The following is a 21,983-nucleotide window of genomic DNA, read 5'->3' as shown; positions in this document are numbered from 1 at the left end:
GTTTGACAATCTTCCCAGTTAAAATGAAGATTTCTCAAATGGAACAAGCCCAACATTTATGCTAACTTGTAATAGTGCTAATCCCCCTACCCAAAGGCAGCAACAAAAAACTTGTATCTTGTATACTTTTTTTTTATTCATTCACATTTTGCCGAGTTTTTTTTAAATGTAAAGTAGCTGTGGTCCACTTTATTTGAAGTCTTATATCAGGTGTATTTCTATTCGTTCTCCTCTGATCTCAAACGAGCATTTGGGTTGGTGACTTTGATGGCTAATTGCTGTGCTCGCTCCACAATGCTTTTTCGTTTCTTGGCTGATACACTGCTGGCAATCTCTGCTGCAAATGTCTTGTTCTGCATCATAAGAACCTCCAGCTCCTAAAATATGATTTAAAAATTCAAATTGCATGCCAATATCAACAAACTTACCAAGAAATTTTACATTGAATTGAAATTAATCAAATACACCAAATAGCAAAGGCCTGTCGGTTGCAGGGGACTAAAATGTCTTTGGGTTTACTTAGCTACATTTACAAAAGGGCTACTTACAGCAACATTATGAACCAAGAATTTTTTGAAGCCATCTGGCATCATATGCTTCGTTTTCTTGTTGGAGCCATAACCAATGTTGGGCATCAAATATTGACCCTTAAATCTACGGCGCACTCTGTTGTCAATGCCTTTAGGTTTCCTCCAGTTTGGCTGTAAAATAAAAATTGTAAAAACTCTTACATTTATCAGCATAATATAGATATTAAAAAGTAAATGGTGAAACATATACTGACCCTCTGGTTACATCTTTACCTAATCCACCAGTAAACCCTGACCCACTTCTAAACCTACAAATTTATTTTAAAATTAAGATTGCCTTACTCTTTATTTTCCACAGAAGAAACAAACTATGGATTGACCCTAGATTAGGGTACTAGAAATTTTTGCTATTTTGTAGAAATTTTTAAATTATCTAGTTCAGCTGGGAACAACTAACACCAGTTATGTTTGTATAACTAATGACAAAAGTAGCATTTTGAATTAAGGTAATAAAAAAACTACACATTGTGATTAATTAATGCAAATAAGATACATGCTGACAAATAAATTTTAGAACTATCCACTAATAATGAGGGAAAGCTGTACATAGTAGACTCGCTATACAAAATGAGTGTGTAGACATCACAAACACTACACCATGCATTCAAAAATGTACCTTCAATTTCAAATATCTGTCTGACTGGTGACGAATGAACTTCTTCGTCCTCTTCTTGACGATCTTGGGCTTGCATAGTGGCCTGAGTGCCATGTTGATGGCTATCTGGAAGTAATTAAGGAGTACATAGATAGAGTACATGCTTTAAAATAACTCCAGTGCCTTCCACTGTTGAGAGTTCTATAACTCTTAATTATTTGGTAGTTTGTATTTTGGGCTAATCAAAATGCAAGTGTATTATAGAAGACTGGTGACATACCGAAAAGCAAATTTAGCAAAAGTCATTCAAATTATGCTGTGCAATTTCGATTAGGATGACTTTGTCCAGCATATGTGAGACCCCCCCTCTTTACTAATAAACACCAAAAATCACCCTTAAGTTAAGGCTTAACATCAATATCAGTCTTTAAAAAGCTGCAAGACTGTCATTCTATTTTCGGCTTCAACTCCAAGTTCAATAATCAATAAGTAAACAAATGTTGACAGCCGTGTTAAAATTTTAAATCTAATGCCTTAAATCATATGAATATCTGTCAATTTTATGCACTGCCAACATAAACACACTGCAAGCCTTGCGAATTCCAAACGAGAGCTTCATACAAGGTATTCACAGTATAAATAGATCATACACTCACTGATTAAGTATCCAAAGAATATTGGGGATAACATTGTATGTAGTGACATGCAGCATTTTGAAGTCAAACATATTAAGGCACAATGACATGTCTGTAAATGGTGATATATTTTTGGCTAAGATGCACATTAGTTCCCAGAGCCCATGGGGCACCATTACGAAAATAAACCAAATATCAACACTCAGTGAGTGAGTTTGAAAAACCAATCAGGTAAAGTATTAATTTCATTATCACTGCTTTATTTCAAGACAATCAGATGGCGGGATGTTTGCTCATAAACGTGATTGTTGCCGATTCAAACAGTCTATCCACTTACACTGTGGCACAGCAATCCAAGATGGCAGAAAAAAGGAAGTTCCGTGGATTGTGGGAAAGCACCTGCTGCCACCTGGCTGACTAAACTCAAATGCTCATTCAAACAACAATGGCGGTAAGAAGCGAGTGTTCGAGGAGATTGACTGTATCCTTACCTCATTTCTTGTAGTTTGTAATTCTGGAAAGCGATGTATTTTATGCGGAGACATTACTTGTTGCCAAGAACTTCATGTAAAGCACTTTTAAGTTATGGAGAAATACGGGGTTTCAGGTAAGTTCACTTACTAGCCAAAGAGGCTGAGAAAGACTGTCAAATTTAGTCGGTGTCTGCGCTTTTCGACCCACTCAGTCATCCATTCATTCACCAAACGATTCAGAACAATATTGATAACTTATTCATTACGTATAATGAGACTTATGTTGATGTTTTTTGTATATGCAGTTACAATTTTATTTATTGATTTATATTGATTGAAACTTGGAGAAAAATCAAACAAATCTATGATTAATATGTTTGAGATCAATAAATTAGTTATTCATCAATATTGGCGAAAATCAATTATTAAAAAAAAAAACCTTATTGTGTCACATATTGCAGCATTAGAAAGAGTCCCAAATCTGTTACGGAATGCACATGAAGACTACTTAGTGTGTGAAATAGCTGTTTTACCAGGTAAAATGAAACAACAACAATGAAATGTAAATATTAATAAAAAAATAATATTTTATCTTCGGTTGAACTAGACTCTGCTTGTCTAGTATTATGTAGATTGTCTAATGGTAAACAAAAAAAAAAAAAAAAAAAAAATGGGCAGAAATACAAGTACATACAAAATAAAAATGTTAACATTATTTTCAATTATAAAAATCATTAGAATGTCCATTTATAAAAAGTTGTATAACACATGGCTGTAGGTGGGGTTGACTTCAGTGGCAGACCATTGGTCGTCTTCCCTAGTGCGAACCTATCCAAACTCCAGGGAGCCGTCCTTGATGCTCTCCCAAGACTCCTCCAGTATTATATAGATATCACACCCGCAAGATGGAAAACCAATGGCTTCGGGATAGCAGTGAATCTAAAGCAATGCAAAGATCTTGAGCTAATTCAGGGCTTTATTGAAGCACTGGAAAAAGTTGAGGTAAGTTGAGCAGATTTCTAAAGCTAAATGAGAAAAGGCTATTCTTCCAATTAGATATGCAAGGAATGCATGCAACTGTTGGATTGAGCCAAGTGTGGAAGGAAATCTAACCTGAGTTTTCATTGCAATTGCCATTCTTCCACTTCATCCATGTGTAAAATGAGTGGAATTGTGAGCTCTAATTACTAGAGAAATCCCTTAAAATGGTCAGGCAATGTGCACTTTCAATTAGCTGTTACCTTGGCTCATCCTTTAAAGATATGTTTTTATTTTAACATTGAGTTTGGAAATACATAGTGTGAGAGTAGATAAGAAAATTGTTATGGATCCCCAGAAAATTCATTAATTTTTCTCGTGCTGAAATCTTGTACATTGTTTCCTCAAGATTTTCTCTTCTAATTACAGGCAGCTAACCAAGGGAGTATTGGTGCATTATATGTCATTCAGCCAAAATCAAAAGATACTCAAAGGTTTTTGAAAAAGAAACTGGGATTGAAGCTTAGTAAAAAACACCCTAAGTCACCTGTGTTCAAGGTAAGAAAAACATCAGCACATAGCACGAATGAAAGATGTGAATGAAAAAATGAACAGGAATGACATTTATCAACATTGTGCATTCTTATAGACATGCTAACATATGATATTGTGGTAATTTTCTCTTTTTTATATTTGTTAAACCAATGATTTCAGTCAGGATGTCCTGTGTGTAATAATTTTACAAGTAATTTTGTGTTCGTATTGAAAATTTCTGAGAAACATCAACAATCTATCATGATTTAGATAGTAACATATCTCCTGCCTTTATAGTGTCTGTTACTGTCTTTGATAATTTCTTTCAGAGCTACCCCCTGTCCAGCCAAGATGACCTTTATAATTTCTTGGAACTGTCTCAGCTCCCCCAGGAGTATGGAGGTAGCTGGCCCTACGTACATGCCTCGTGGGTAGAATTCAGAAAGGTATGTGAGGTTGATGAAATGCATGCTGTTTGTCAGGTGAACTAAGTGAGTAATTGTTATCAGTTGTAATATGTACAAGGTGAGAGAGAAGAGACAGGTGTCTGTTTGACTCTGATGAGGTAAAATATTTGTTGCGTAATATCATAAGTTGTTTGGTTGGCAGGAGACAGGTGAAAAGCACTTGATGCTGTGAGCATATGTAAGATAGCAAACTGACTGTAATGCTTGTGTGTGTGTGTGTGTGTGTGTGTGTGTGCGTGTGTGTGCGTGAGTTTGTGTGCGTGTATGTGTGTATGTTAAGCATGTAAATGAGCAGCAATAATCAGTCGTAAGTTTTTTCTTGATGCCAGTCAGTGTGGAGAATAGATTTTAGAATTGAGTCATTCAGCTGTTTAATATGTTGGATGATGTGATGTGACATAATGTCAGTAAATATTTTTCAGAAATAAAGGATTTCAAAATGGTTAACATACTCAATTGATATTAATAGGATGTGAAGCTTTTCAGGTTTGGAGCCTGGTGTGTTATCATAGTTTTCTGTTTTTTTACAAGTTGGCTGTTATTTTGAAAGCAAACTTACATAATTGGATCCACATGTTTACCTCAGAGTAGTGGTATAACACACCTGTGCATTCTCTGTAAGTCTGCTAAGGTCATGGAATCCTAGCATGGCAGTGGTAGGAGACCACATGCAGGGGCAGGAACACAGATCTATCACCTAGACACATCATACCCTGCTGGTGATTCCATGATCTTACTTGCAGTCTAGGCCATGCCTGAATAAGGAAGATGATTTCACGTGAAAACAAAATTTTAAGTCACATTTGCTGAATATATTTTGGAAACAAAAAAATAGTGTATGAGATAGAGGGTAGTTTATGATTGAATGATCTTTTTGATCTAAAAAAATTTAAGACAAACACAAATTTCATCATTTTTAGAATTTTCATATTCCTTGTGAAATATACATGTTTGTTTTGATTGTTCATGTAAGTGTGCAGCAGTTGGTATATGTACACATTTACATAATACTTGCTTCAGATTAGTTTTAATGATAAAATGTCTACAGGACTCTTTTAGAGCAAGTTTGTAGGATGTTAGAGGGTGCCATTTACAGTTCATTTTCATCCCAGTTTTGACGAAGTCTGAGGTTCTCACTGAAACTGTTATATTTTAACTGTCCCCTGTTAAAGCAAAGCAAATTGTTATTTTGTGTATTTGCCAATGATATAGAAAGAGAAATTTATGCATAATATGGAGTCCCTTTCCCAGTATGTTCTGAAGTATAACTTATTTACACTGTCATCATGTAATTAACACCAAAAATCTATGTAAAAGAGAAAATAATTACCAATCTGCAAGGGGTACAATATTAGGACAAAATCAAAGACCTGCAACCAATAGTTTAAGCACTGGAGGTGTGGCTGTGCTTTGGTCATAGAAATGTAATGTATAGGCAATTTCTGCATTTCATAGGTCATTAATTCTCAAGTTGTTTACTCTTTGGCCTGGTGCTAGCAGCTGCATACAATAGCTTTTGTTATGGAGTCATTGAAACTAATGTAATATAAACTCATGCATGCAAAAACACACAAAAGGTCCAAATAGTCAGCTTTCTGAATGATTAGGTAAAAGCAAGATATTTCTTATCAAGAAGTTATTGTATTGATGGAATTGGAATTCCAACCCTCCTTTTAGCAGTTTGATTTATAAAATTACCCCAGACCCATCCATCATGAATGCATATGTAATCCATAGTTAAAATCTAGATTCTACTATTGATATTTGATTATGGGGTGAACCTCTAATGTAACTCTATTTTCATATGTAGTGCAAATTTCAGAAATGCACCGGAGATTCCTTTCTTAGGTGATGCTAAAGAATATGTGCAGTGCAGTACTCCATTCTGTGTGGAGTCACGACACGCAGGAATACACGGCACAGACTATTGTTATCTTATTGAAACATGGTTTAAGTCAGGTAAAGCAATTGCCTTGCGCAAAATTGTGGAGACCAATGGCTCAAATCCAGCTTGCAGTTATTTCCTCTGTTTCGTGTAAAGCTCTATGACTTATATTTCTTCTGTTACAGAAATCAGATGAAGGTTTTAAGTGACCAAGAGACAAGTGTATGTGGTTAAAATATAGGGAAAATGGGTTTATTCTATATGGTGTCATGTTGGAGTTTATATTAATTAATAGAAAGATGATTAAATAAAGATAGCCTTTCCTTAGGTGGGACTCTGCTGCCTTAATTCCTTTGTTATGATAACTATATGTTTGCATGATGCTTTTAGAATGAATTATTTACATACCTCTCATTTGGCCTGGGTACCTATCAGCTTAATGTACAGAAGAAACTCTTTCATAAATTATTTCTGCACAGTATGTTTGGACAGTGTTTGGTGCTTTGTCCTTTGTTTTGAAAGGTCTTGTTAGGTGGGGTATTATTGCAAGATGTGTCTAGAACCTACAAAGTAATATTATAAATAACATGGGGAGTCTTTTTTTTTTTTTTTACTTTTCTCATGATTTTACATTGTACTTATAGTTGATTATATCCATGTAATGAGAATTTCACGTGCTGGCTTATTTCAATCCCATTATCTTAATCATTTAGAATTTTCGTTATGATACAGAATTTGTAGATTAGCAATCAGTCATGTTATGCTTAGTCTAAGAGAGCTGTGTGCAGATTTAGCAGGAATGGGAATATGGATATTCCATGTACTCAGAATTTAGACAGAGTGGTTAAGTATTCACAAGTCATATCAAAGACATGTAGTAACAAAACATTCAGCATCTTTTGTTAATTTTATTGCTGGAATTACCTTATTGCCTTGAAAGTCTTGATCACATATCATACAGGTTTATCAGTTATGGAACAGTTAGGCCAGTGCATAACCATATTTATATAATATAGAAGTCTTATCAAAGGAAACCCTTTCTGCACGGATTTCTCATTATGTGTTGCAGGTAATTGACCAGCTGTATGAGGATATTGAAGAAGTCTATGGTAAATTACCAGATGCCTTTGACAAGATCCACCTGCTACAGGAGTATGACCCACCAATGTCCTCAGAGGAGATGCAACAGTTACTGTCTGACATGTCTGACAGGTACCATGAGGTGATGAGGTGAGGAGAATGTTATAGTTTCTGTAAGTTTGGAATACATATTGTTATTGTTATTATCGTTATTATTTTTGGTAACCTTTTTTCATTGTCTTTCATTTGGCTGTCACATGGTAAGAAATTAATTCTGTTGGGGATGAGTTATATCGTTGATTATTATGCTAGAAATATCCTTCTGTTTAGTTATTTATAGTAACAGATGTTGTGAGTTTTATATGGTGACAAGAATGATATTTCCTTTGTAATCTCCCCCCAAGCAGGTGCTTCAGGCATTTTTATATTGGAAGTCTTAGAGATGACATGTTCACACTTGTTTTGCCAACATATTATCAGTGGCTGTTATTTTTATTGGGCTTCTGTATGGTTTTAACTTCTGTCTCCTATATATATATATATATATATTTCAGAGAATTGAACATAGAGCCTCTGATAGATGAGTGCAATGAGTGCCTTGAAAAATTGACCCATCCAGAGCTACAACCAGTGTATCAAGATGTGTGCCATATGACAATGTTTACAGACAGTAGTACCACGATACACAGACACAGGCAGCAACTGATGGAGTCAAGAAAATCTTTAAAGTCTATATGGCAACAAGCAGAAGGCAAGGTTATCCAGGCAGCAGAGTTAGGCCAGTATCAGTTGCAAGCTGAAAAGGCATGTGTACAGAATTACTAATCTCCATTCTTTTGCTCCTTTATGTATTGTAATGATTAAGAATTCCCATGAGTTTAAATTGTGTGTTGATAAGTAATGAGAATATCCAAATATATTTACTTAACATATTTTTTTTCCATATAGCTTTGATTATTACTATTAATTATTGATTAAGAAAGCTTAATTTGCTCCCATTTTATTGCAGGTTTACAGATGGCTGGAAAGGGTAGGCTTTCCCAGTCTCCAACAACAGCAGCCTCATATAGCTGATTCTCTGAAACAGGCAGAGTTGGTGAAAGAACACTTTGAATCTGGTTTTTATTCAGCAGCTAAGGTAGATATGCCATCAGGATACTTTGTTTTGCTTTCTGTACTGATTTGGAGAAACCACTTGTTAGTTCTCAATTTCATCACTCTCTCCTTCAAAATTTTTTTTTTACAATTTAACATTCTCTCATCATTATTTACAAGCCTGGTAATAAAGTAGAGAGGGTGTTTTTAAGGTTATTACAAGCTTATCTTACTTTTAAGAAATGATACTGGAAAACAGTTAACACTTTGATCTCCTTTATCATATATTCCAGAAAGTTCTTTCTGAGGCAGAGGAACTGATAAGCAGAGCTGAGCAATTAGTAGTGTCAGGAGAAATGGATATCAGACAGGCCCTTAGCTTTTCCAGGAAGTTTGAATCCCTGGTAGTAGAGTTCAAGGGGAACTTAGAAAAACGCTACAAGCTTTACAGGGATATTCATCAATTTTATGTACTTCTGGCTAAGGTAGGTTGGGATATTTGGGATAACTTGCCTACATTTATATAATGGTTGCTTTGAATGAATAGCATTTTATTATCTGAGTCTGAATATTATAGTAATTTTTGACATAGATTCAAGTGAAATATTAGTTCTGTTATAAGGTCTTAGTCATAACAAAAGATACTTGAAAATTTTTTTCACAAAGTTTACAATGTAATGTATTTGAATTCAATGCCATCCTTTTCCCCTTTTATTTCCTATGTTTTGATTTGAATGCTACTTCCCAGTATAGTTTGCAGTAGAAATGATAAATTTGCTTACACATATTTTGGCAGGTATCAAGGTGGTATCACAAGGCCCTACAGTTTATTCCCGTCCATCTTCACCGTTTCCCTGCCTCGCATGCAGTGGTCAGTTTGACCAGTACTCCAGACTGGGATGAAAATGTCCAGTACTTGCTGCAGTACCATCCCCCACCTAGTGCACTTCATCTGCAAGATCTCAAAGATACAGTACCATTAGTGAAGAGTTTGAAAACTAGGAACAAAGCAAGGTTGCTGGCACACAGGTATGATAATTGGTATTTAAGATATTTAAGATCAAGCTGTTAAATGCACATCATAGATAATTTAAATGAACAGTTTGTTAAAATATTTTATCCTGAATTCTTATTTGAAACATACCGAAGCAAGTTGAGCCATACAGAATTATTATTTATAATGTTGCTGCTTTTCTGAAGTAATGTTGTGGATTGAACTGAATTGGCCCCAAATGTTAAAAAAAAAAAGAAAGCATAATGATAAGCTGGTTTTAAAAATTACAGGGTGAATCTACTAAAGAACTTACTTGTTGGACACGGAAGAGTAACACCAGAAGACATGAGAGATATTTTAAGGTGGAAGGAAGACATACTGGAGGGTGTGGATGACATCAGCCTTGGGGCAAGCTCCTCTGAAGTGTCCAGTCTGGGCCAGTCACAGGCAAGCTTACAAGCTGACCAATCAAGACCAAGTTCTCGTCAGAGTAGTGCTTATGGTTCTCTTACTAGAGCACCAAAACTTAGAAGTCGAAATTGTAAGTCAATGTACAATATACAAATTGCCAAGGGAAGTGAAGAGAAGCCACAGCAGGGAAATAAGTGGACTCACATGCCAAAATCAAAATCTGCAAGGACATTGCCAAAACAGTATGCTAAAAAAGAGGGACAAAAAGTGGAATCCAAACATTACAATGCTGACAAAGAAAACAGCACGGATGATGGAAAGCCGGATATTCTTATTAAAAAGAAGTCTAGATCAAAGAAAAGGATTGACCAAAGCCAACCATTAAAGAAGCATAGCACTAGCAGTACGACAAATGGAACTGCTGAAGCCCAAGGTGATGATGCTCTTCCTCAAAGGTGTAAACAGGAGAGATATGTTGACCTTAGCTATCCTGTTGCAAGACCAGACTTGCCAGCTACCCTCCGGCATGTGGACCCTGCCCTCATCTTTGATGAGTCCCCAGAAAATGTACAGATCAGAGCCATGAAAATTACAAGGTATGTCAAAAAGGAAAATTGAGCATATTATTTTTTAATGTGGCGCAATATAGTTTTGTCAGCCTCCTAAATCAATATTACAAATAACTGAAAATATATACCCCATCAACTGTTTCTCTGGATAGGTGAAAATAGTTTTGTTAGACTTTTGAACTTATTGTTAAGTAGTTCAGTACTTTTTCTCTACTTCTCTCTCTCTCTCTCTCTCTCTCTCTCTCTCTCTCTCTCTCTCTCTCTCTCTCTCTCTATATATATATATATATATATATATATATATATATATGTAACTTGCTTCTATCATTCATTTATAGGTTGCCAGCAGAAGGGAAGAAGCAGAATGGGAGTATAGCAGATTCTGGTATTGGACACTATAGAAGTGGCACTGAAATATCTGGACCTGCTGAGAGTTCAAAAACCATGGATTCTAGGATGCAGAGGCCAAGGGACAAGTCGAAAGACAAATCAAAAAAAGATAGGCAAAGGAAAGCTAAAAGCATGTATGATTTATCATCTGCCAATACTTTAAGTCCAAGGAGTTCTATGAGTAGTAAAATGGGATTGACATATGATAATTTGGAATCTATTGCTCAGAGTGATCTACCTCCAGAAGAGAAGTTGAACCTGATGGCTGCTCTGTTCGAGGCTGAAGATCAAGAAAATCATGCTGCAGTAGGAACACAATTGCCTGTGGAACTACAAAATGACTCCCTTGCCTTATTTGAACCAAAGGTGGAGAGTGGAAAGCGCTTTAAAAATCAGAAGAAGTCAAAATCATTAACAAAGTTATCAAGAGCTCAACTGAAAGAATTGGAAGAAATTCAGAAGAAACAAGCAGCCGAAGAACTTGCACAAAATGAATTTGTAAAAGAGGCAATGGCTAGAAATATGGGTATTCTTGCTGAATCTGACCAGTCCTTACTTAGTTATGGGCCTGACAGCGATCCGTCAATCTCACAGGTCAGTCAGTCAGTCAGCCAGTTAGAAAACAAAGCAGTTCCAAAGGTGGCTGATAATAGTCAGTCAGATGTTGGTACTCAAAATGACTCCATTTTGACTGATGAGCATGGTATATGGATTGAAAGAGAGGCAGACTATGATTATGGGATAGATATACATAAATGGATGGATGAGACTTTAGGTCACCTTGCAGCCTCTGACCAGGATGAAGGCACAGCTGGAGCAGAGGGGCAAAAACCAAGCAAACCAAGCAGTGAACAGAAGTAAGATATAGGAATAGTTTGTGTATGGCAACGGAATGAAATTTGGGATAATGGTTGCATAGCAGAGAGGAAAAATGGAGCAATGGGGATGACTTTTTTAAAAAGTTTCTGTATAGTTACCAGCATTACTGTCCAGATTTATGATATCATTACAATCATTGCCATCACAAAACTTAAGCAGCCTTGTTATATTTTCCTTACAGATGGTAAAGCATTGTTAAAGCTTATTTAATGTATTGTTTCTCTTCAGGGCTCAATCAGAATGTGATCCAAATACTCAACATGCTGAAGTAACGGAAAAAGAAGAAGACTCTTCATCTGACACAGGATTCCAAGAAGAACTGCAGCAAAAGGTTGCAGAGAGTCTGAAGAGGGCAGAGCAGCTGTTACAGGTAGAACAAGGATAAATGGCATTTAATTTTAGATTGAAGTATTTGTTATTTATAATATAGGAATATGTTATGACTTGAACTTTTGAATTTTTAAGAAAAATATCTGCTCCTACTGGCTTAATTTCTTATAATCAGGTTATACGATATTTCTTTCCCTGGTTTTTATTTCATCCAGTCCTGTACAAATTTTAATCAGTTACATTATTTTATGTTATGTACGCATAGAGGGAAAGTGAAATTTACGTGCAAGTTTAGTAGAAATAACTGAATTTATCCTCATCCCTGTTTACAATTTCTCCTCCAAAAAAGTGATTTATTGGTATTAATCGGATCCATTGATAAGTTCTAGTTTTCTACATAATATGTATAAAATTAGCGACAATTTGATAATTACTTGAAATAAGGTGGTGGTGTTTTGATTTTAGGAAGAGGAAGCAGTTCTTCTGCAGGAAAAACACATTGATGAGATTATCCATAGTGATGATTATGGTGGCAGCGGACCAAATATACCAAAAATTGGAGGAAATGGAGATATGCCAACTGCTCAAGAAGAAACCAGTAACCATAAAGAAGATTTGGTGAAAACACCAGTAGATGTGAAATTAGACAGGTATTCTTCAGATGGAGGAAAACAGGATGACAAAGTGTTCACTAACATTCCTCTGCCCTCGTATCACGAGGCTGTTGATTTTCATTCCTCTGGTATTAACAGTTCTAATACTAATACTCTAGGTGATGGGTTTGTCTTTGATGTTTCTGATTGTAATGCTATGAACCCAAATACTAGTTTTAGTGGGCATGATGCTTTGGAAAGTGTTGCTGCAGCTGCCTGTGATTACAATGATTATGGAACAGTTACTGCTAATGCTTCTGTTGTTGGTCATTTGCCAATTGAAGTGGAAATTAGTGCTGCAGCCCCAAGCCTGACAGAGCACCCACAGACAAGGACCAAGTCTAGTACCCCAAGTGACTTTACTGTGTCCACATGCCATGTCTTACCAGTCCCACCTGAATTTGCCAGTGTGATTTCTGACTCTGAAATCAGTGGATATACAAGGTCTTTGCCAGTAAGGATGAAGACTGAGCCAGAATTTGATGTTTTTGACAAAAACAGAAAACCTGAAGAGAAGAGGGTTTCAGATTATACAGACATTGATGGTGTCCTAAAGAATTCTGAAAGGAGTCATTTTGATGCAGTGTTCGCTGAAACACATGCTCAGTTTATGCAAGGCACGCCATCTCACATGAATGCCAGCTTTTGCAACACACAAAAGGAAGAGGGCCAGAAAAACTATATTAACATAAGCTTTGACCAACAGATGGCAGCATATGATGGGGATTCTACTGAACAAGAAGGAGAGGAGGAAGAGGAAATAGAGCTTCCATTTCTGGAAACTCTTGCTACAGCAGGACAGTTGGACATGTATGGGTTAGACCCAGTAGAAGGACACTGGAAAGTGGCACTTGATACTGTTACTGATGGGGAGAGGGCGCAAGGGGATTCTAGCCCAGTGGGAGAGAAGAGATCTGAGGAAATGCAGGTGTCAGAAATGAACTCAAGAAATTCATTGAAAGGTAAAACTAGTAAGGTTGGAAGGGAAACAAAGGAAAGTAAAGAGGCAAAGTCAACTGGAAAGACACGGTCCAAATTAGCAGAAAGGAAATTGCCTGTGAGGATGAAAGATGAAGATAATACATTGGAGACAAACACATCAGTTGAATTAGTACAGAAAAGTGTTGTAATTTCACAAAATGAACTAGAAAGCACTCAAGATCAGAAAGATCCTGTGAAAAGCAAAATACCAGTGAAAACAAAATCAAATGTTACAGCTGAAAAGATTGAATCTCTTCACAACTCTTCATCTTTAAAACTTGAGTCTCATAAAAATATTTCTAAATCCATTGTTGCAAGTAAAACCAAGATGCAAAAGAAGAATGGGCATCGGAAACTGCCCTCAATATCAACAGAGGAGGTCAGATGTATACAGACTACTGATCAAATTGACCTAGCTATGGTTTCTGGTGATCAAAACAACAGAAATGTGGAGCCAAATAATTTAGAAATGGTAAAACCAACAGTGTTGGAAGGAAACTTGGCTGCAGTTCAGCCAGAGCATGGTGTGTCATATGATGATGTCGATGGTTCACCTCGTCAGAGGTTAGAGTCAGTGTATCAAGAACACAGGATGTTAGGAATCAAAGAGAATGCATCCTCCACTGTATCTTTGCCCAGTATGGCTGCTAACTTTTATCCTCCTGAGGTTGGTTCTTTTTGCTTGCTTCTATCTGAGATGCTTTATTTCTCTTTTTCCCTTATAACCAGTGATAAAGAACAGAATTTACTTTGTTTACTATCTTACTTTTTGTTGTGATCTCTGCATTCAATGGAAATATGCTGAATTTATGTTATGCTGTTTTCAGTTTTTACTGTTGTGCGTGTGTTGAAAGATTAGTGAAATCCTGTTTGTATTTCTTTGCTTCTTGTATGGGTTCTTGGTCAATCATTTTCTGTTTTTTTTTTTCAATTGAGTTAATAATTAATATCTCAGCTTGCATATTTTCAGTTTGATTTCATTCAGTATTGTATCAGTAGGCTGTGCATAGGTTGGGCCATTTCAAACTTTTCAAGCCTTGTTGAGAGATGATTCCAGTTTGTAAAGAATTACAAGAAACTTAGGTTCAAAATTGTTCTGATTTTTAAACAATCTTATGGTATCACTGATCATTCTTTCATGTCTACTTCAGTTAGATTATCTAAAGACAACTGTAGTGTTAGACAATGGTAGTGGACTGTGTAAATGTGGATTTGCCAATGAAGATCTCCCATCATGTGTTTTTCCTTCTGTAGTGGGAAGACCCAAGTATGAGGTAAGTGGGAATCCTATTTATGATTTTATTCTCAAATGGAAGTCTAAAGTAACCATCACAGTTGCCTTAATTAAGTTAATTTTGAGGTACAAGCAACTGAAGATTTTTGGACCTTGTCAGTAGTGCATTACTGTGTACTTCTATTTTAGGACATCTTAATTGGCAGATACAGGGACTGTTACATTGGAGATGCAGCCCAGTCAATGCGTGGAGTACTCACCTTGAAACACCCACTAGAACATGGTCTGGTCACTAATTGGGATGATATGGAAAAGGCATGTTTGTTTGTGAATTCAAAAAAAAAAGTTTTTTTTTATGGTATTAACTTGGAAAGTAGGGTTTAAATCACATACCAGGACTTTTGACTTCCTGTGACTGGTCTGAATATTTTAAAAATCACACTTAAACTTGCCAAAAAAAAAAAAAGCCTTGCTAGACTTACACTAAATTTGTTTGTGAATTACTGTTTATTTTTTTGTGGTATTTGCCTTGTTTCAGATATGGCATCATGCTTTTGCTGATCAGTTAAGAATTCAGCCGGATGAGCATGCTTTGGTACTGACAGAAGCTCCACTCAACCCAAAACAAAACAGGGAGAGAATGCTACAAATTATGTTTGAGAACTTTGGGGTTCCATGCATGTACATCTCAGTTCAGGCAGTTCTGTCTCTGTATGCATCAGGAAGAACAACAGGTAAGGGTGGTGTATGAAAAAGCCAGTTTCTTAAGTGATAAAAAAACTGTGGAAGGCTGTCTTAAGTATTAGTTAACAGAAATGATGTATATTTAATCATTTGTTAACACTGTGTTTTTTAATTTGGGTTGTATATTGGAATATGTTTAAGTACTTCATGTTTATTTAAGCATGCTGAAACAAACAGAAATGCCTCTCATTTTCTAAACTGAATGATATTGAGAAAGAAATACTAATGCTGTATTCTTTTGTTTGAACAGGCGTTGTATTGGACTGTGGTGATGGCGTCAGTCATGTAGTTCCAGTGTATGAAGGGTATTGCTTGCCACATGCTGTGCAGAGAATAGACTTAGCTGGCAGAGATCTCACACAGTATTTGATGAAGGTAAAATGGAATTAGTAGTGAGAAAAAGAGAACATTTTTCAGTAATGTCATACATTGTCATTTAAAGCTACAAGGTTTTTGACTTGGTGAAAGAGTGGGTAGTTACATACAGTATATGTTACAGCAGGGTAAATAACATATATGAAGAAGTCTTTGTTTCATTGGTATAATATGCTTTTAATAACTGTTTCAAGACCTCATGGTTCAGCATTGAAACTAACAAAAAGTGTACAAGTTTAGCAATTTTTGTTACTTTTTATTTAACTGAAGTAATTTTGTTTTTACAGCTGCTTAATACATCAGGACACTGCTTCACTACCACAGCAGAGACAGAGGTGGCCAGAGATATCAAAGAACAGTTGTGCTATGTAGCAGAGAACGTTGAAGTAGAAGAAAAGAAGCAGAGTAATGAGGAACAATATACCATGCCTGATGGACGTATCATTGAACTTGCTTCTGAGAGATACAGGTAATGTGTCTGAACCAGGTGCTGATTTGAAAGGATGCCAACAATACTTTTGTCAATTTATTACCATCTGAAATAGCTCTTAGCTATATTTATGGCCTTGTTGAAAAAATATATATATAATAACAGCCCCTAAAGACTAAATATTATATTAATATAGAAACAAAACATAACAACAGATTTTTGAATTAACAAGGTTGAAATGTTGGTTCTTTTAGTTACATATCTCCTATTTTAATACTATAGATATGAAATACATTGGTTTGAAAATCTTGAGTACATATCATTGTATTATTTTCAGATGCCCAGAAATACTCTTCAAGCCTTCTTTGAGTGGGCGAGATCACGGTGGCATCCATGAAAGCCTCTATAATAGCATATATAAGTGTGACATGGACATCAGAAGAGAACTGCTCAGTAACATTGTGTTATCAGGTAAGATCCATTGACATTGGATAAAAAGCACTAATTACTGTTTAACACGCTATTGAGCTATTAAGTGACCATGTGATTTTTTTAAAGTCAGTATGTGAAAAAAGAAATAGTAACTGGAAATCAGACTCCGAGCCTAAAAAATGTGTAGCTTACAGTCAGCAGATCAAGACTTTATTTTAATAAGTTGTCACTCTTTCTTATCATGGTTATAAAACATAAGTATGATCCTTCTGAACCCTTGCAGGAGGAACCACCATGCTTCCAGGGCTGAAAGAACGTCTGCTCAAAGAACTGAGTGACATGGTTCCAGCAGGTGTGAGTAACAGTATTAAAATCTCCAGTGTAGAGGACAGAAAGTATTCTGTTTGGCAAGGTGGTGTAGTGCTGGCCAGTTTGCCTGCATTCTTGGGAATGTGTGTTAACTATCAAGAATATGAAGAATGTGGCCCACAGATAGTGCATCGGAAGTGTTTCTGAAATCAGGACAGGTACAAGTTCTTTGAACTGTAATTGTTTTCCTACATGTTCTGAAGCATGCAGAAAGAAAATGCAACTAGGATAGAACAGCTGATATGTTTTAACATGTTGAGAAACAAAGTTAAAAATTATACAAAAATAAACACTATACTTGAGTGAAATGCATCGAGACATAAATGTGAACTTGCCCAATAGGGACTCCCGGAGGAATAATGGGGTGTTTTCTGGAGCCAGGAATTATCATCACAATGGCCAGGGTATGTGCATCCAGACATTGCTCCAAGTGATATCAAGGCAAGCAGAGTTGAGCTTGGTGATGGATGTGACATATGGACCTCTAGTGTATGCTCCTACCTATGTGTGCGGATGACCTCTGCCTGGATCTTCTACAAATATCATATTAAAACCTTAGTTGCGTGGTTTGCTCTGATGTTCTTGGGCATTTTAATATCTAAACAGCCCTTTAGCAGAGAGAGGCCAGTGAATAGGCTTGCTAACTTGAGGAAACCAAAAGAGGGGTTTCCAAATTTTGCAATGTGTTATTTGCGCAGTCCACTACATTGACTGGTGCTATATTGATCCACTTATCTGTCAGTCATATTTGTCATCAGTTGTGTTCATTTGATCAATTGTTTAGAGCATGTTTTAGAGGAAATATAATTTATAAGCTTGTAGAATGTTATGTCATAGTTATTATAGTGAAAAGATGATTTTCCCCTAAAAAATAAAGTAACTGTCATTCATTGTGCAGTGCATATGTATCATCTTCGCAAGCAAAGGGCAGAGTCTCATAGCCTTGATGCTAGTAAAACTAGAGGCACAAAACTTATACCTTTTTGGTACTAAATTTACGATAAAAACCCCATTGCATGTACTTAAGTAGACTTTGATTGGTACTTTCAGTTTTCAATACAGAAATTATGACTGCATATTTTTCTCTGAGAGCAATGTCCTCTTTGTCTTCCCAGAGACATTTAAAGGGCTGGTTGATGTTGGTGTACCATCATAGTTCAAATATTTATAAGTTACAAGTTCTTGTATATGAAAGATCAAAATGATGTAAACTTCTTATTATTTAGTTATTATACTTGGGCATTAAGTTGAGCTTCTCAGTAATTGCTTATGTTTCTTATTCCATCCAGTCAGATTTTTGAAAGAAAAACTATTTTACAGAATATATCTGTGTTGAAAATAGAGAATCATCTTCCCTTCTTTATTTTTAAACTTTTGGGTTATTAAAGCTTATACATTGCACATTTTATATTGCATTATACATGTACAAAAGCAGATCATGTTAATTATTGTATCATAAATGTTTTGTTTACATGCTAATTAGATATTTCAGATTTTTGTAATATTTTTATAGCAATATATATATACATTTTACTCAAAGCTGTCACACTTTTACATTTTGATAAACATTTATGAAACTGTATGATCACTAAGTCAAAATATACGTGATTATATTCATCTGAATTTTAACATATTCAAAGATAGTTTCACATGTTTAATATAAACAAAATAAGAATACTCAAATTGTGATCACAAAGGCAAGTCTTATTATTTTTATCATATCATATTATTTTGATAAATGCAGTTTTAGAATAGGTTGAGTACATCTACAAAAGATGTTAAAGAAATTCTGATTACTCCATCCTAGAAATGTTGCAACCTTGCCTGTCAGATACCATCTTTGTTACAATTTTTCTTTTTCCATATGCTTTATTTCTTCTTTATTGAATCTTTATTCCCGTCTTTATGAATCCTTGGTGATTTTGTGCCTGAAAAATAAACAAATAAAGTAGATAAATATTCACTTTTGTGCCTGAAAAATGAACAAATAAAGTACATAAATGTTCATCATTTCTACTGTTTACATTCAGACTGTTTGAATTTTTTATTTTTTTTTTCATTTTTCACAAATTTTGTCTTTAGATACAATATCCCCTACATTAACGGCAGCAAAATATCAAAAAGTGATCTTTTAGTTATCTGAACCCGTCATTCAACTATATTTTAAAATGGCACTTTCTTAACCTACTCCTACTGGAAAAGTGAAATATTAAATTGCTTACTTGGCAGTATGTATATGGGAGTCTCAATAGCAGACTGGCAAACTGTGCCATTTGCATTGCTTGGAATAGTAGGTCTGCTTCTCCTGATCACAGGGCTCGGTTTCCTCTTCAAATGGCAATTTTGCACCTCTTTATCAGTTGGCACTGCCTTATCAGTTGATGTCACCTTATCTAATAGTGTAGCTGAAATATCTGGCACAGAACAGGACTGTATTGTTTGAGAGGATGGTGACTTTGGACAGGTCATTTTGTTTTGAATTAGGAACTGGATATCATGACTACTTGTGCCAGAAGCAGATGTGACACTCTCTGATGTTGCTGTTTGACTCTAATAATGACAAATAAAATAAGGTCAAGATAATTTTTCTGACATGTACATCAATGCAACTATTAAAAAAAGAATAAACAAAAACTTATCAGCTGTTGCAATTTGGATAATAAATTTGTCATTTAATATAACAATACATGTTAGCAGTATTTGTGTATGGCAACATTCATGCTATCCTTATTATTTCATGTTTATTGCAAATGAGTGCTACAGAATTACCAACCTTCTTGTCTTTTTTCATCGCCGAGTTTCTGTAATTTAGCACCCAAGAGTTGGACACCCTATGATAGCATGGTTGAATGGTTGCACCATGACGGACATCAATACACTTCAGTCCTGCCTTTGATATCTGTCTGTGATGGCTGACAGAAAATCCTGGCAGAGGCTGTCTGTTTTTCTGTTTTGATGTATAATTTTCCCTATGGAAACATTCAAGATAGTAAAACTTCTTGAGATACCACTATTTAACAAGGTTTACTAATTTTTTGAAACAAAATACATTTTTCTTGGTTTCTTTTTTTCTCTTTTAAATAAAAACGGACAATATACAGTGAAATAAATGTGAAGTATTACCTCCTATACTGTGCTATGTACTGTCTTGGATTTCTATAATGGTGAAATTCATAGTCTACAGGGGTGCTAGGGGGAACAATTGGATTCTTTCTGCCAAAAGAACCATTTAGGGACCGTGCACTTCCAGACCTGGATGATGACTTGGAGCTGGAATCAAATTTCTTGGCTATAGACCTCCTAAATTTCTGGTCGCAATCAGTTTGGGGGTCACTGTATGAATAAATCCTCCATGTATTTACTCTGGGTAAATGTCTGTGATTGCACACGCTCCAACCTGAAATGTCCTGTAATAGAGACATTGCAGGGTAAACTGGCAATTCAAACATGAGAGTATTATTTATATTAATTGAATGCATGTCATAAATGAAGTGATTAACTTTGTTAAAAATTCCAAAAAGTAAAAAGTAATTTTGTATTAATTTATGAAAACAATATTAATAAGTATTTTAAAATAATAAGCTTTCAAGCTGTTATCTATATTGTATATGTATTTTATGAATATAAAAATGCTACAAAAGTAACACCAAATGCTGAAATGGATAGAGACAAGCCTTCAAACTTTCATAATCTCTTTACGCACCATATAGCCTGTGCTGTTTACTAAATTCCAAGTGCTTTCCAATTTTACATCATTTCTTCGCAAAGAATCCAAACAACATTCAGCACAGTTTTTGTCATGTAATGACTGGTCATCGTCGTCAGCTAGTTTCAGAGTCTGTGTAGCATAATCATCAAATGATAGTTTAAAGAGGCAGGTAATGCTATATGGGTTGATCTTTTGATACATTTCTATAAGTCTTCCCCTCAGCTTCTGAGACTGATCTTAAGTAAATAAGTGATAAACTATTAGTGAAAAGAAGGCAAACAGAGGAGCAAACTGTGTTTGAATGATGTTTTTAAATAACAGGTATTCAAGAGCGGGTAATTTAAAAATACTTTTTACAGCAAAAATATTTCAATCACCAACTGAAAACAAAAATATATTACAATAGCAATATGTCACAAAATGTCTGAAAATCATACAAAAACCTCAAATATTTGTTCAAAAGAAGAAATATATAACTAAACAATTACAATTTTAATTAAAATTAGCAAATGTTCCAAGTTTTATCAGCATTGTATTTTTTTATATCTCCCCCCCCCAAAAAAAAAAAAAAAAATTGTAGAAGTCATTTTAATATAAAACATTTCTGCATGAATTGGCAATTAAAAAATTAATAACAAGTGTTATAATACTAATAATTGAAAATAATAAAATCATATAAAAATTTAGTCTCACAAAAATTTAATCTAGATTTCTCTTTATCATACATGTCATTACAAAATTTTAAAACAATTATCGGAGATGGTTTTTTGAAAAAAGTCATGAAAATTATATGGCGTAAAAAACGACAGTGATAAATAACATGGATAGATAAATTTAAATGAATTACAAAATAAAATACACAAAACATTAAAAAAAGTTTCCCATTCATTTTAAGTTGTTCTGGTTCTAGAACGTAAACATTGTGAACAAGTTACCACTCATGGCACACTTCGTTTCACCCATGCAACAACTTGACCTACTTAGAACAAAAACAGAAGCAACCAATCAAATTTTAGAATTACTTGGCCTATTTAATTTTTTAATCTCTTGTCATTTTGAAATGATTAAGCAAAAGAAATAATTATCGCAATTTATTTAGATGATAATTCCATATTTTTCTTTTTTAATTTTATTTTATTATTACATCTTCG

At 35.1% G+C, this 21,983-nt stretch overlaps 3 protein-coding genes across 6 annotated transcripts; 1 reads left to right on the top strand and 2 right to left on the bottom strand.

Annotated features, from left to right (window-relative positions):
* Positions 1 to 111: 111 nt before the first annotated feature.
* LOC106158525 (large ribosomal subunit protein eL32) lies at positions 112 to 2,329 on the bottom strand. 2 transcript variants are annotated; one of them, XM_013534553.3, is made up of 4 exons: positions 2,158 to 2,329; positions 1,207 to 1,311; positions 549 to 701; positions 112 to 377 (listed from the first exon to the last, which is right to left on the bottom strand). In XM_013534553.3, the coding sequence occupies exons 2-4, from the start codon at positions 1,297 to 1,299 to the stop codon at positions 219 to 221; spliced, it is 405 nt and encodes a 134-aa protein (XP_013390007.1). In that variant the 5' UTR covers positions 1,300 to 1,311; positions 2,158 to 2,329; the 3' UTR covers positions 112 to 218. The 2 variants fall into 2 exon arrangements, with proteins under 2 accessions (XP_013390007.1, XP_013390008.1); XM_013534554.2 differs by having other exon boundaries at positions 1,207 to 1,307; positions 2,158 to 2,215.
* Positions 2,255 to 19,130, top strand: LOC106158521 (uncharacterized). Of its 3 annotated transcripts, XM_087002915.1 has the most exons (16): positions 2,255 to 2,427; positions 2,755 to 2,829; positions 3,072 to 3,295; positions 3,701 to 3,829; positions 4,135 to 4,251; positions 7,227 to 7,387; positions 7,792 to 8,041; positions 8,247 to 8,375; positions 8,626 to 8,817; positions 9,129 to 9,361; positions 9,617 to 10,333; positions 10,645 to 11,553; positions 11,804 to 11,945; positions 12,371 to 12,555; positions 14,691 to 14,813; positions 14,963 to 15,009. In XM_087002915.1, exons 1-15 carry the CDS (start codon positions 2,406 to 2,408, stop codon positions 14,692 to 14,694), a joined length of 3,489 nt encoding a protein of 1,162 aa, XP_086859041.1. In that variant the 5' UTR covers positions 2,255 to 2,405; the 3' UTR covers positions 14,695 to 14,813; positions 14,963 to 15,009. The 3 variants fall into 3 exon arrangements, with proteins under 3 accessions (XP_086859041.1, XP_086859040.1, XP_013390001.2); XM_087002914.1 differs by lacking the exons at positions 14,691 to 14,813; positions 14,963 to 15,009 and adding an exon at positions 12,843 to 13,001; XM_013534547.3 differs by lacking the exons at positions 2,255 to 2,427; positions 2,755 to 2,829; positions 3,072 to 3,295; ... (9 more) ...; positions 11,804 to 11,945; positions 12,371 to 12,555 and adding exons at positions 12,572 to 14,206; positions 15,312 to 15,507; positions 15,768 to 15,892; ... (1 more) ...; positions 16,660 to 16,793; positions 17,038 to 19,130 and having other exon boundaries at positions 14,963 to 15,088.
* On the bottom strand, positions 18,895 to 21,801 carry LOC106158522 (uncharacterized). The gene is made up of 6 exons (XM_013534548.2): positions 21,768 to 21,801; positions 20,827 to 21,068; positions 20,247 to 20,530; positions 19,897 to 20,092; positions 19,346 to 19,673; positions 18,895 to 19,051 (listed from the first exon to the last, which is right to left on the bottom strand). The coding sequence occupies exons 1-6, from the start codon at positions 21,793 to 21,795 to the stop codon at positions 18,993 to 18,995; spliced, it is 1,137 nt and encodes a 378-aa protein (XP_013390002.2). The 5' UTR covers positions 21,796 to 21,801; the 3' UTR covers positions 18,895 to 18,992.
* Positions 21,802 to 21,983: the final 182 nt, after the last annotated feature.

This window comes from Lingula anatina, chromosome 1, assembly GCF_051362555.1.
Source record: "Lingula anatina isolate TDL-2025a chromosome 1, LinAna3.0, whole genome shotgun sequence".
Taxonomy (NCBI): domain Eukaryota; kingdom Metazoa; phylum Brachiopoda; class Lingulata; order Lingulida; family Lingulidae; genus Lingula; species Lingula anatina.
This window is presented reverse-complemented; position numbering and strand designations above follow the sequence as displayed.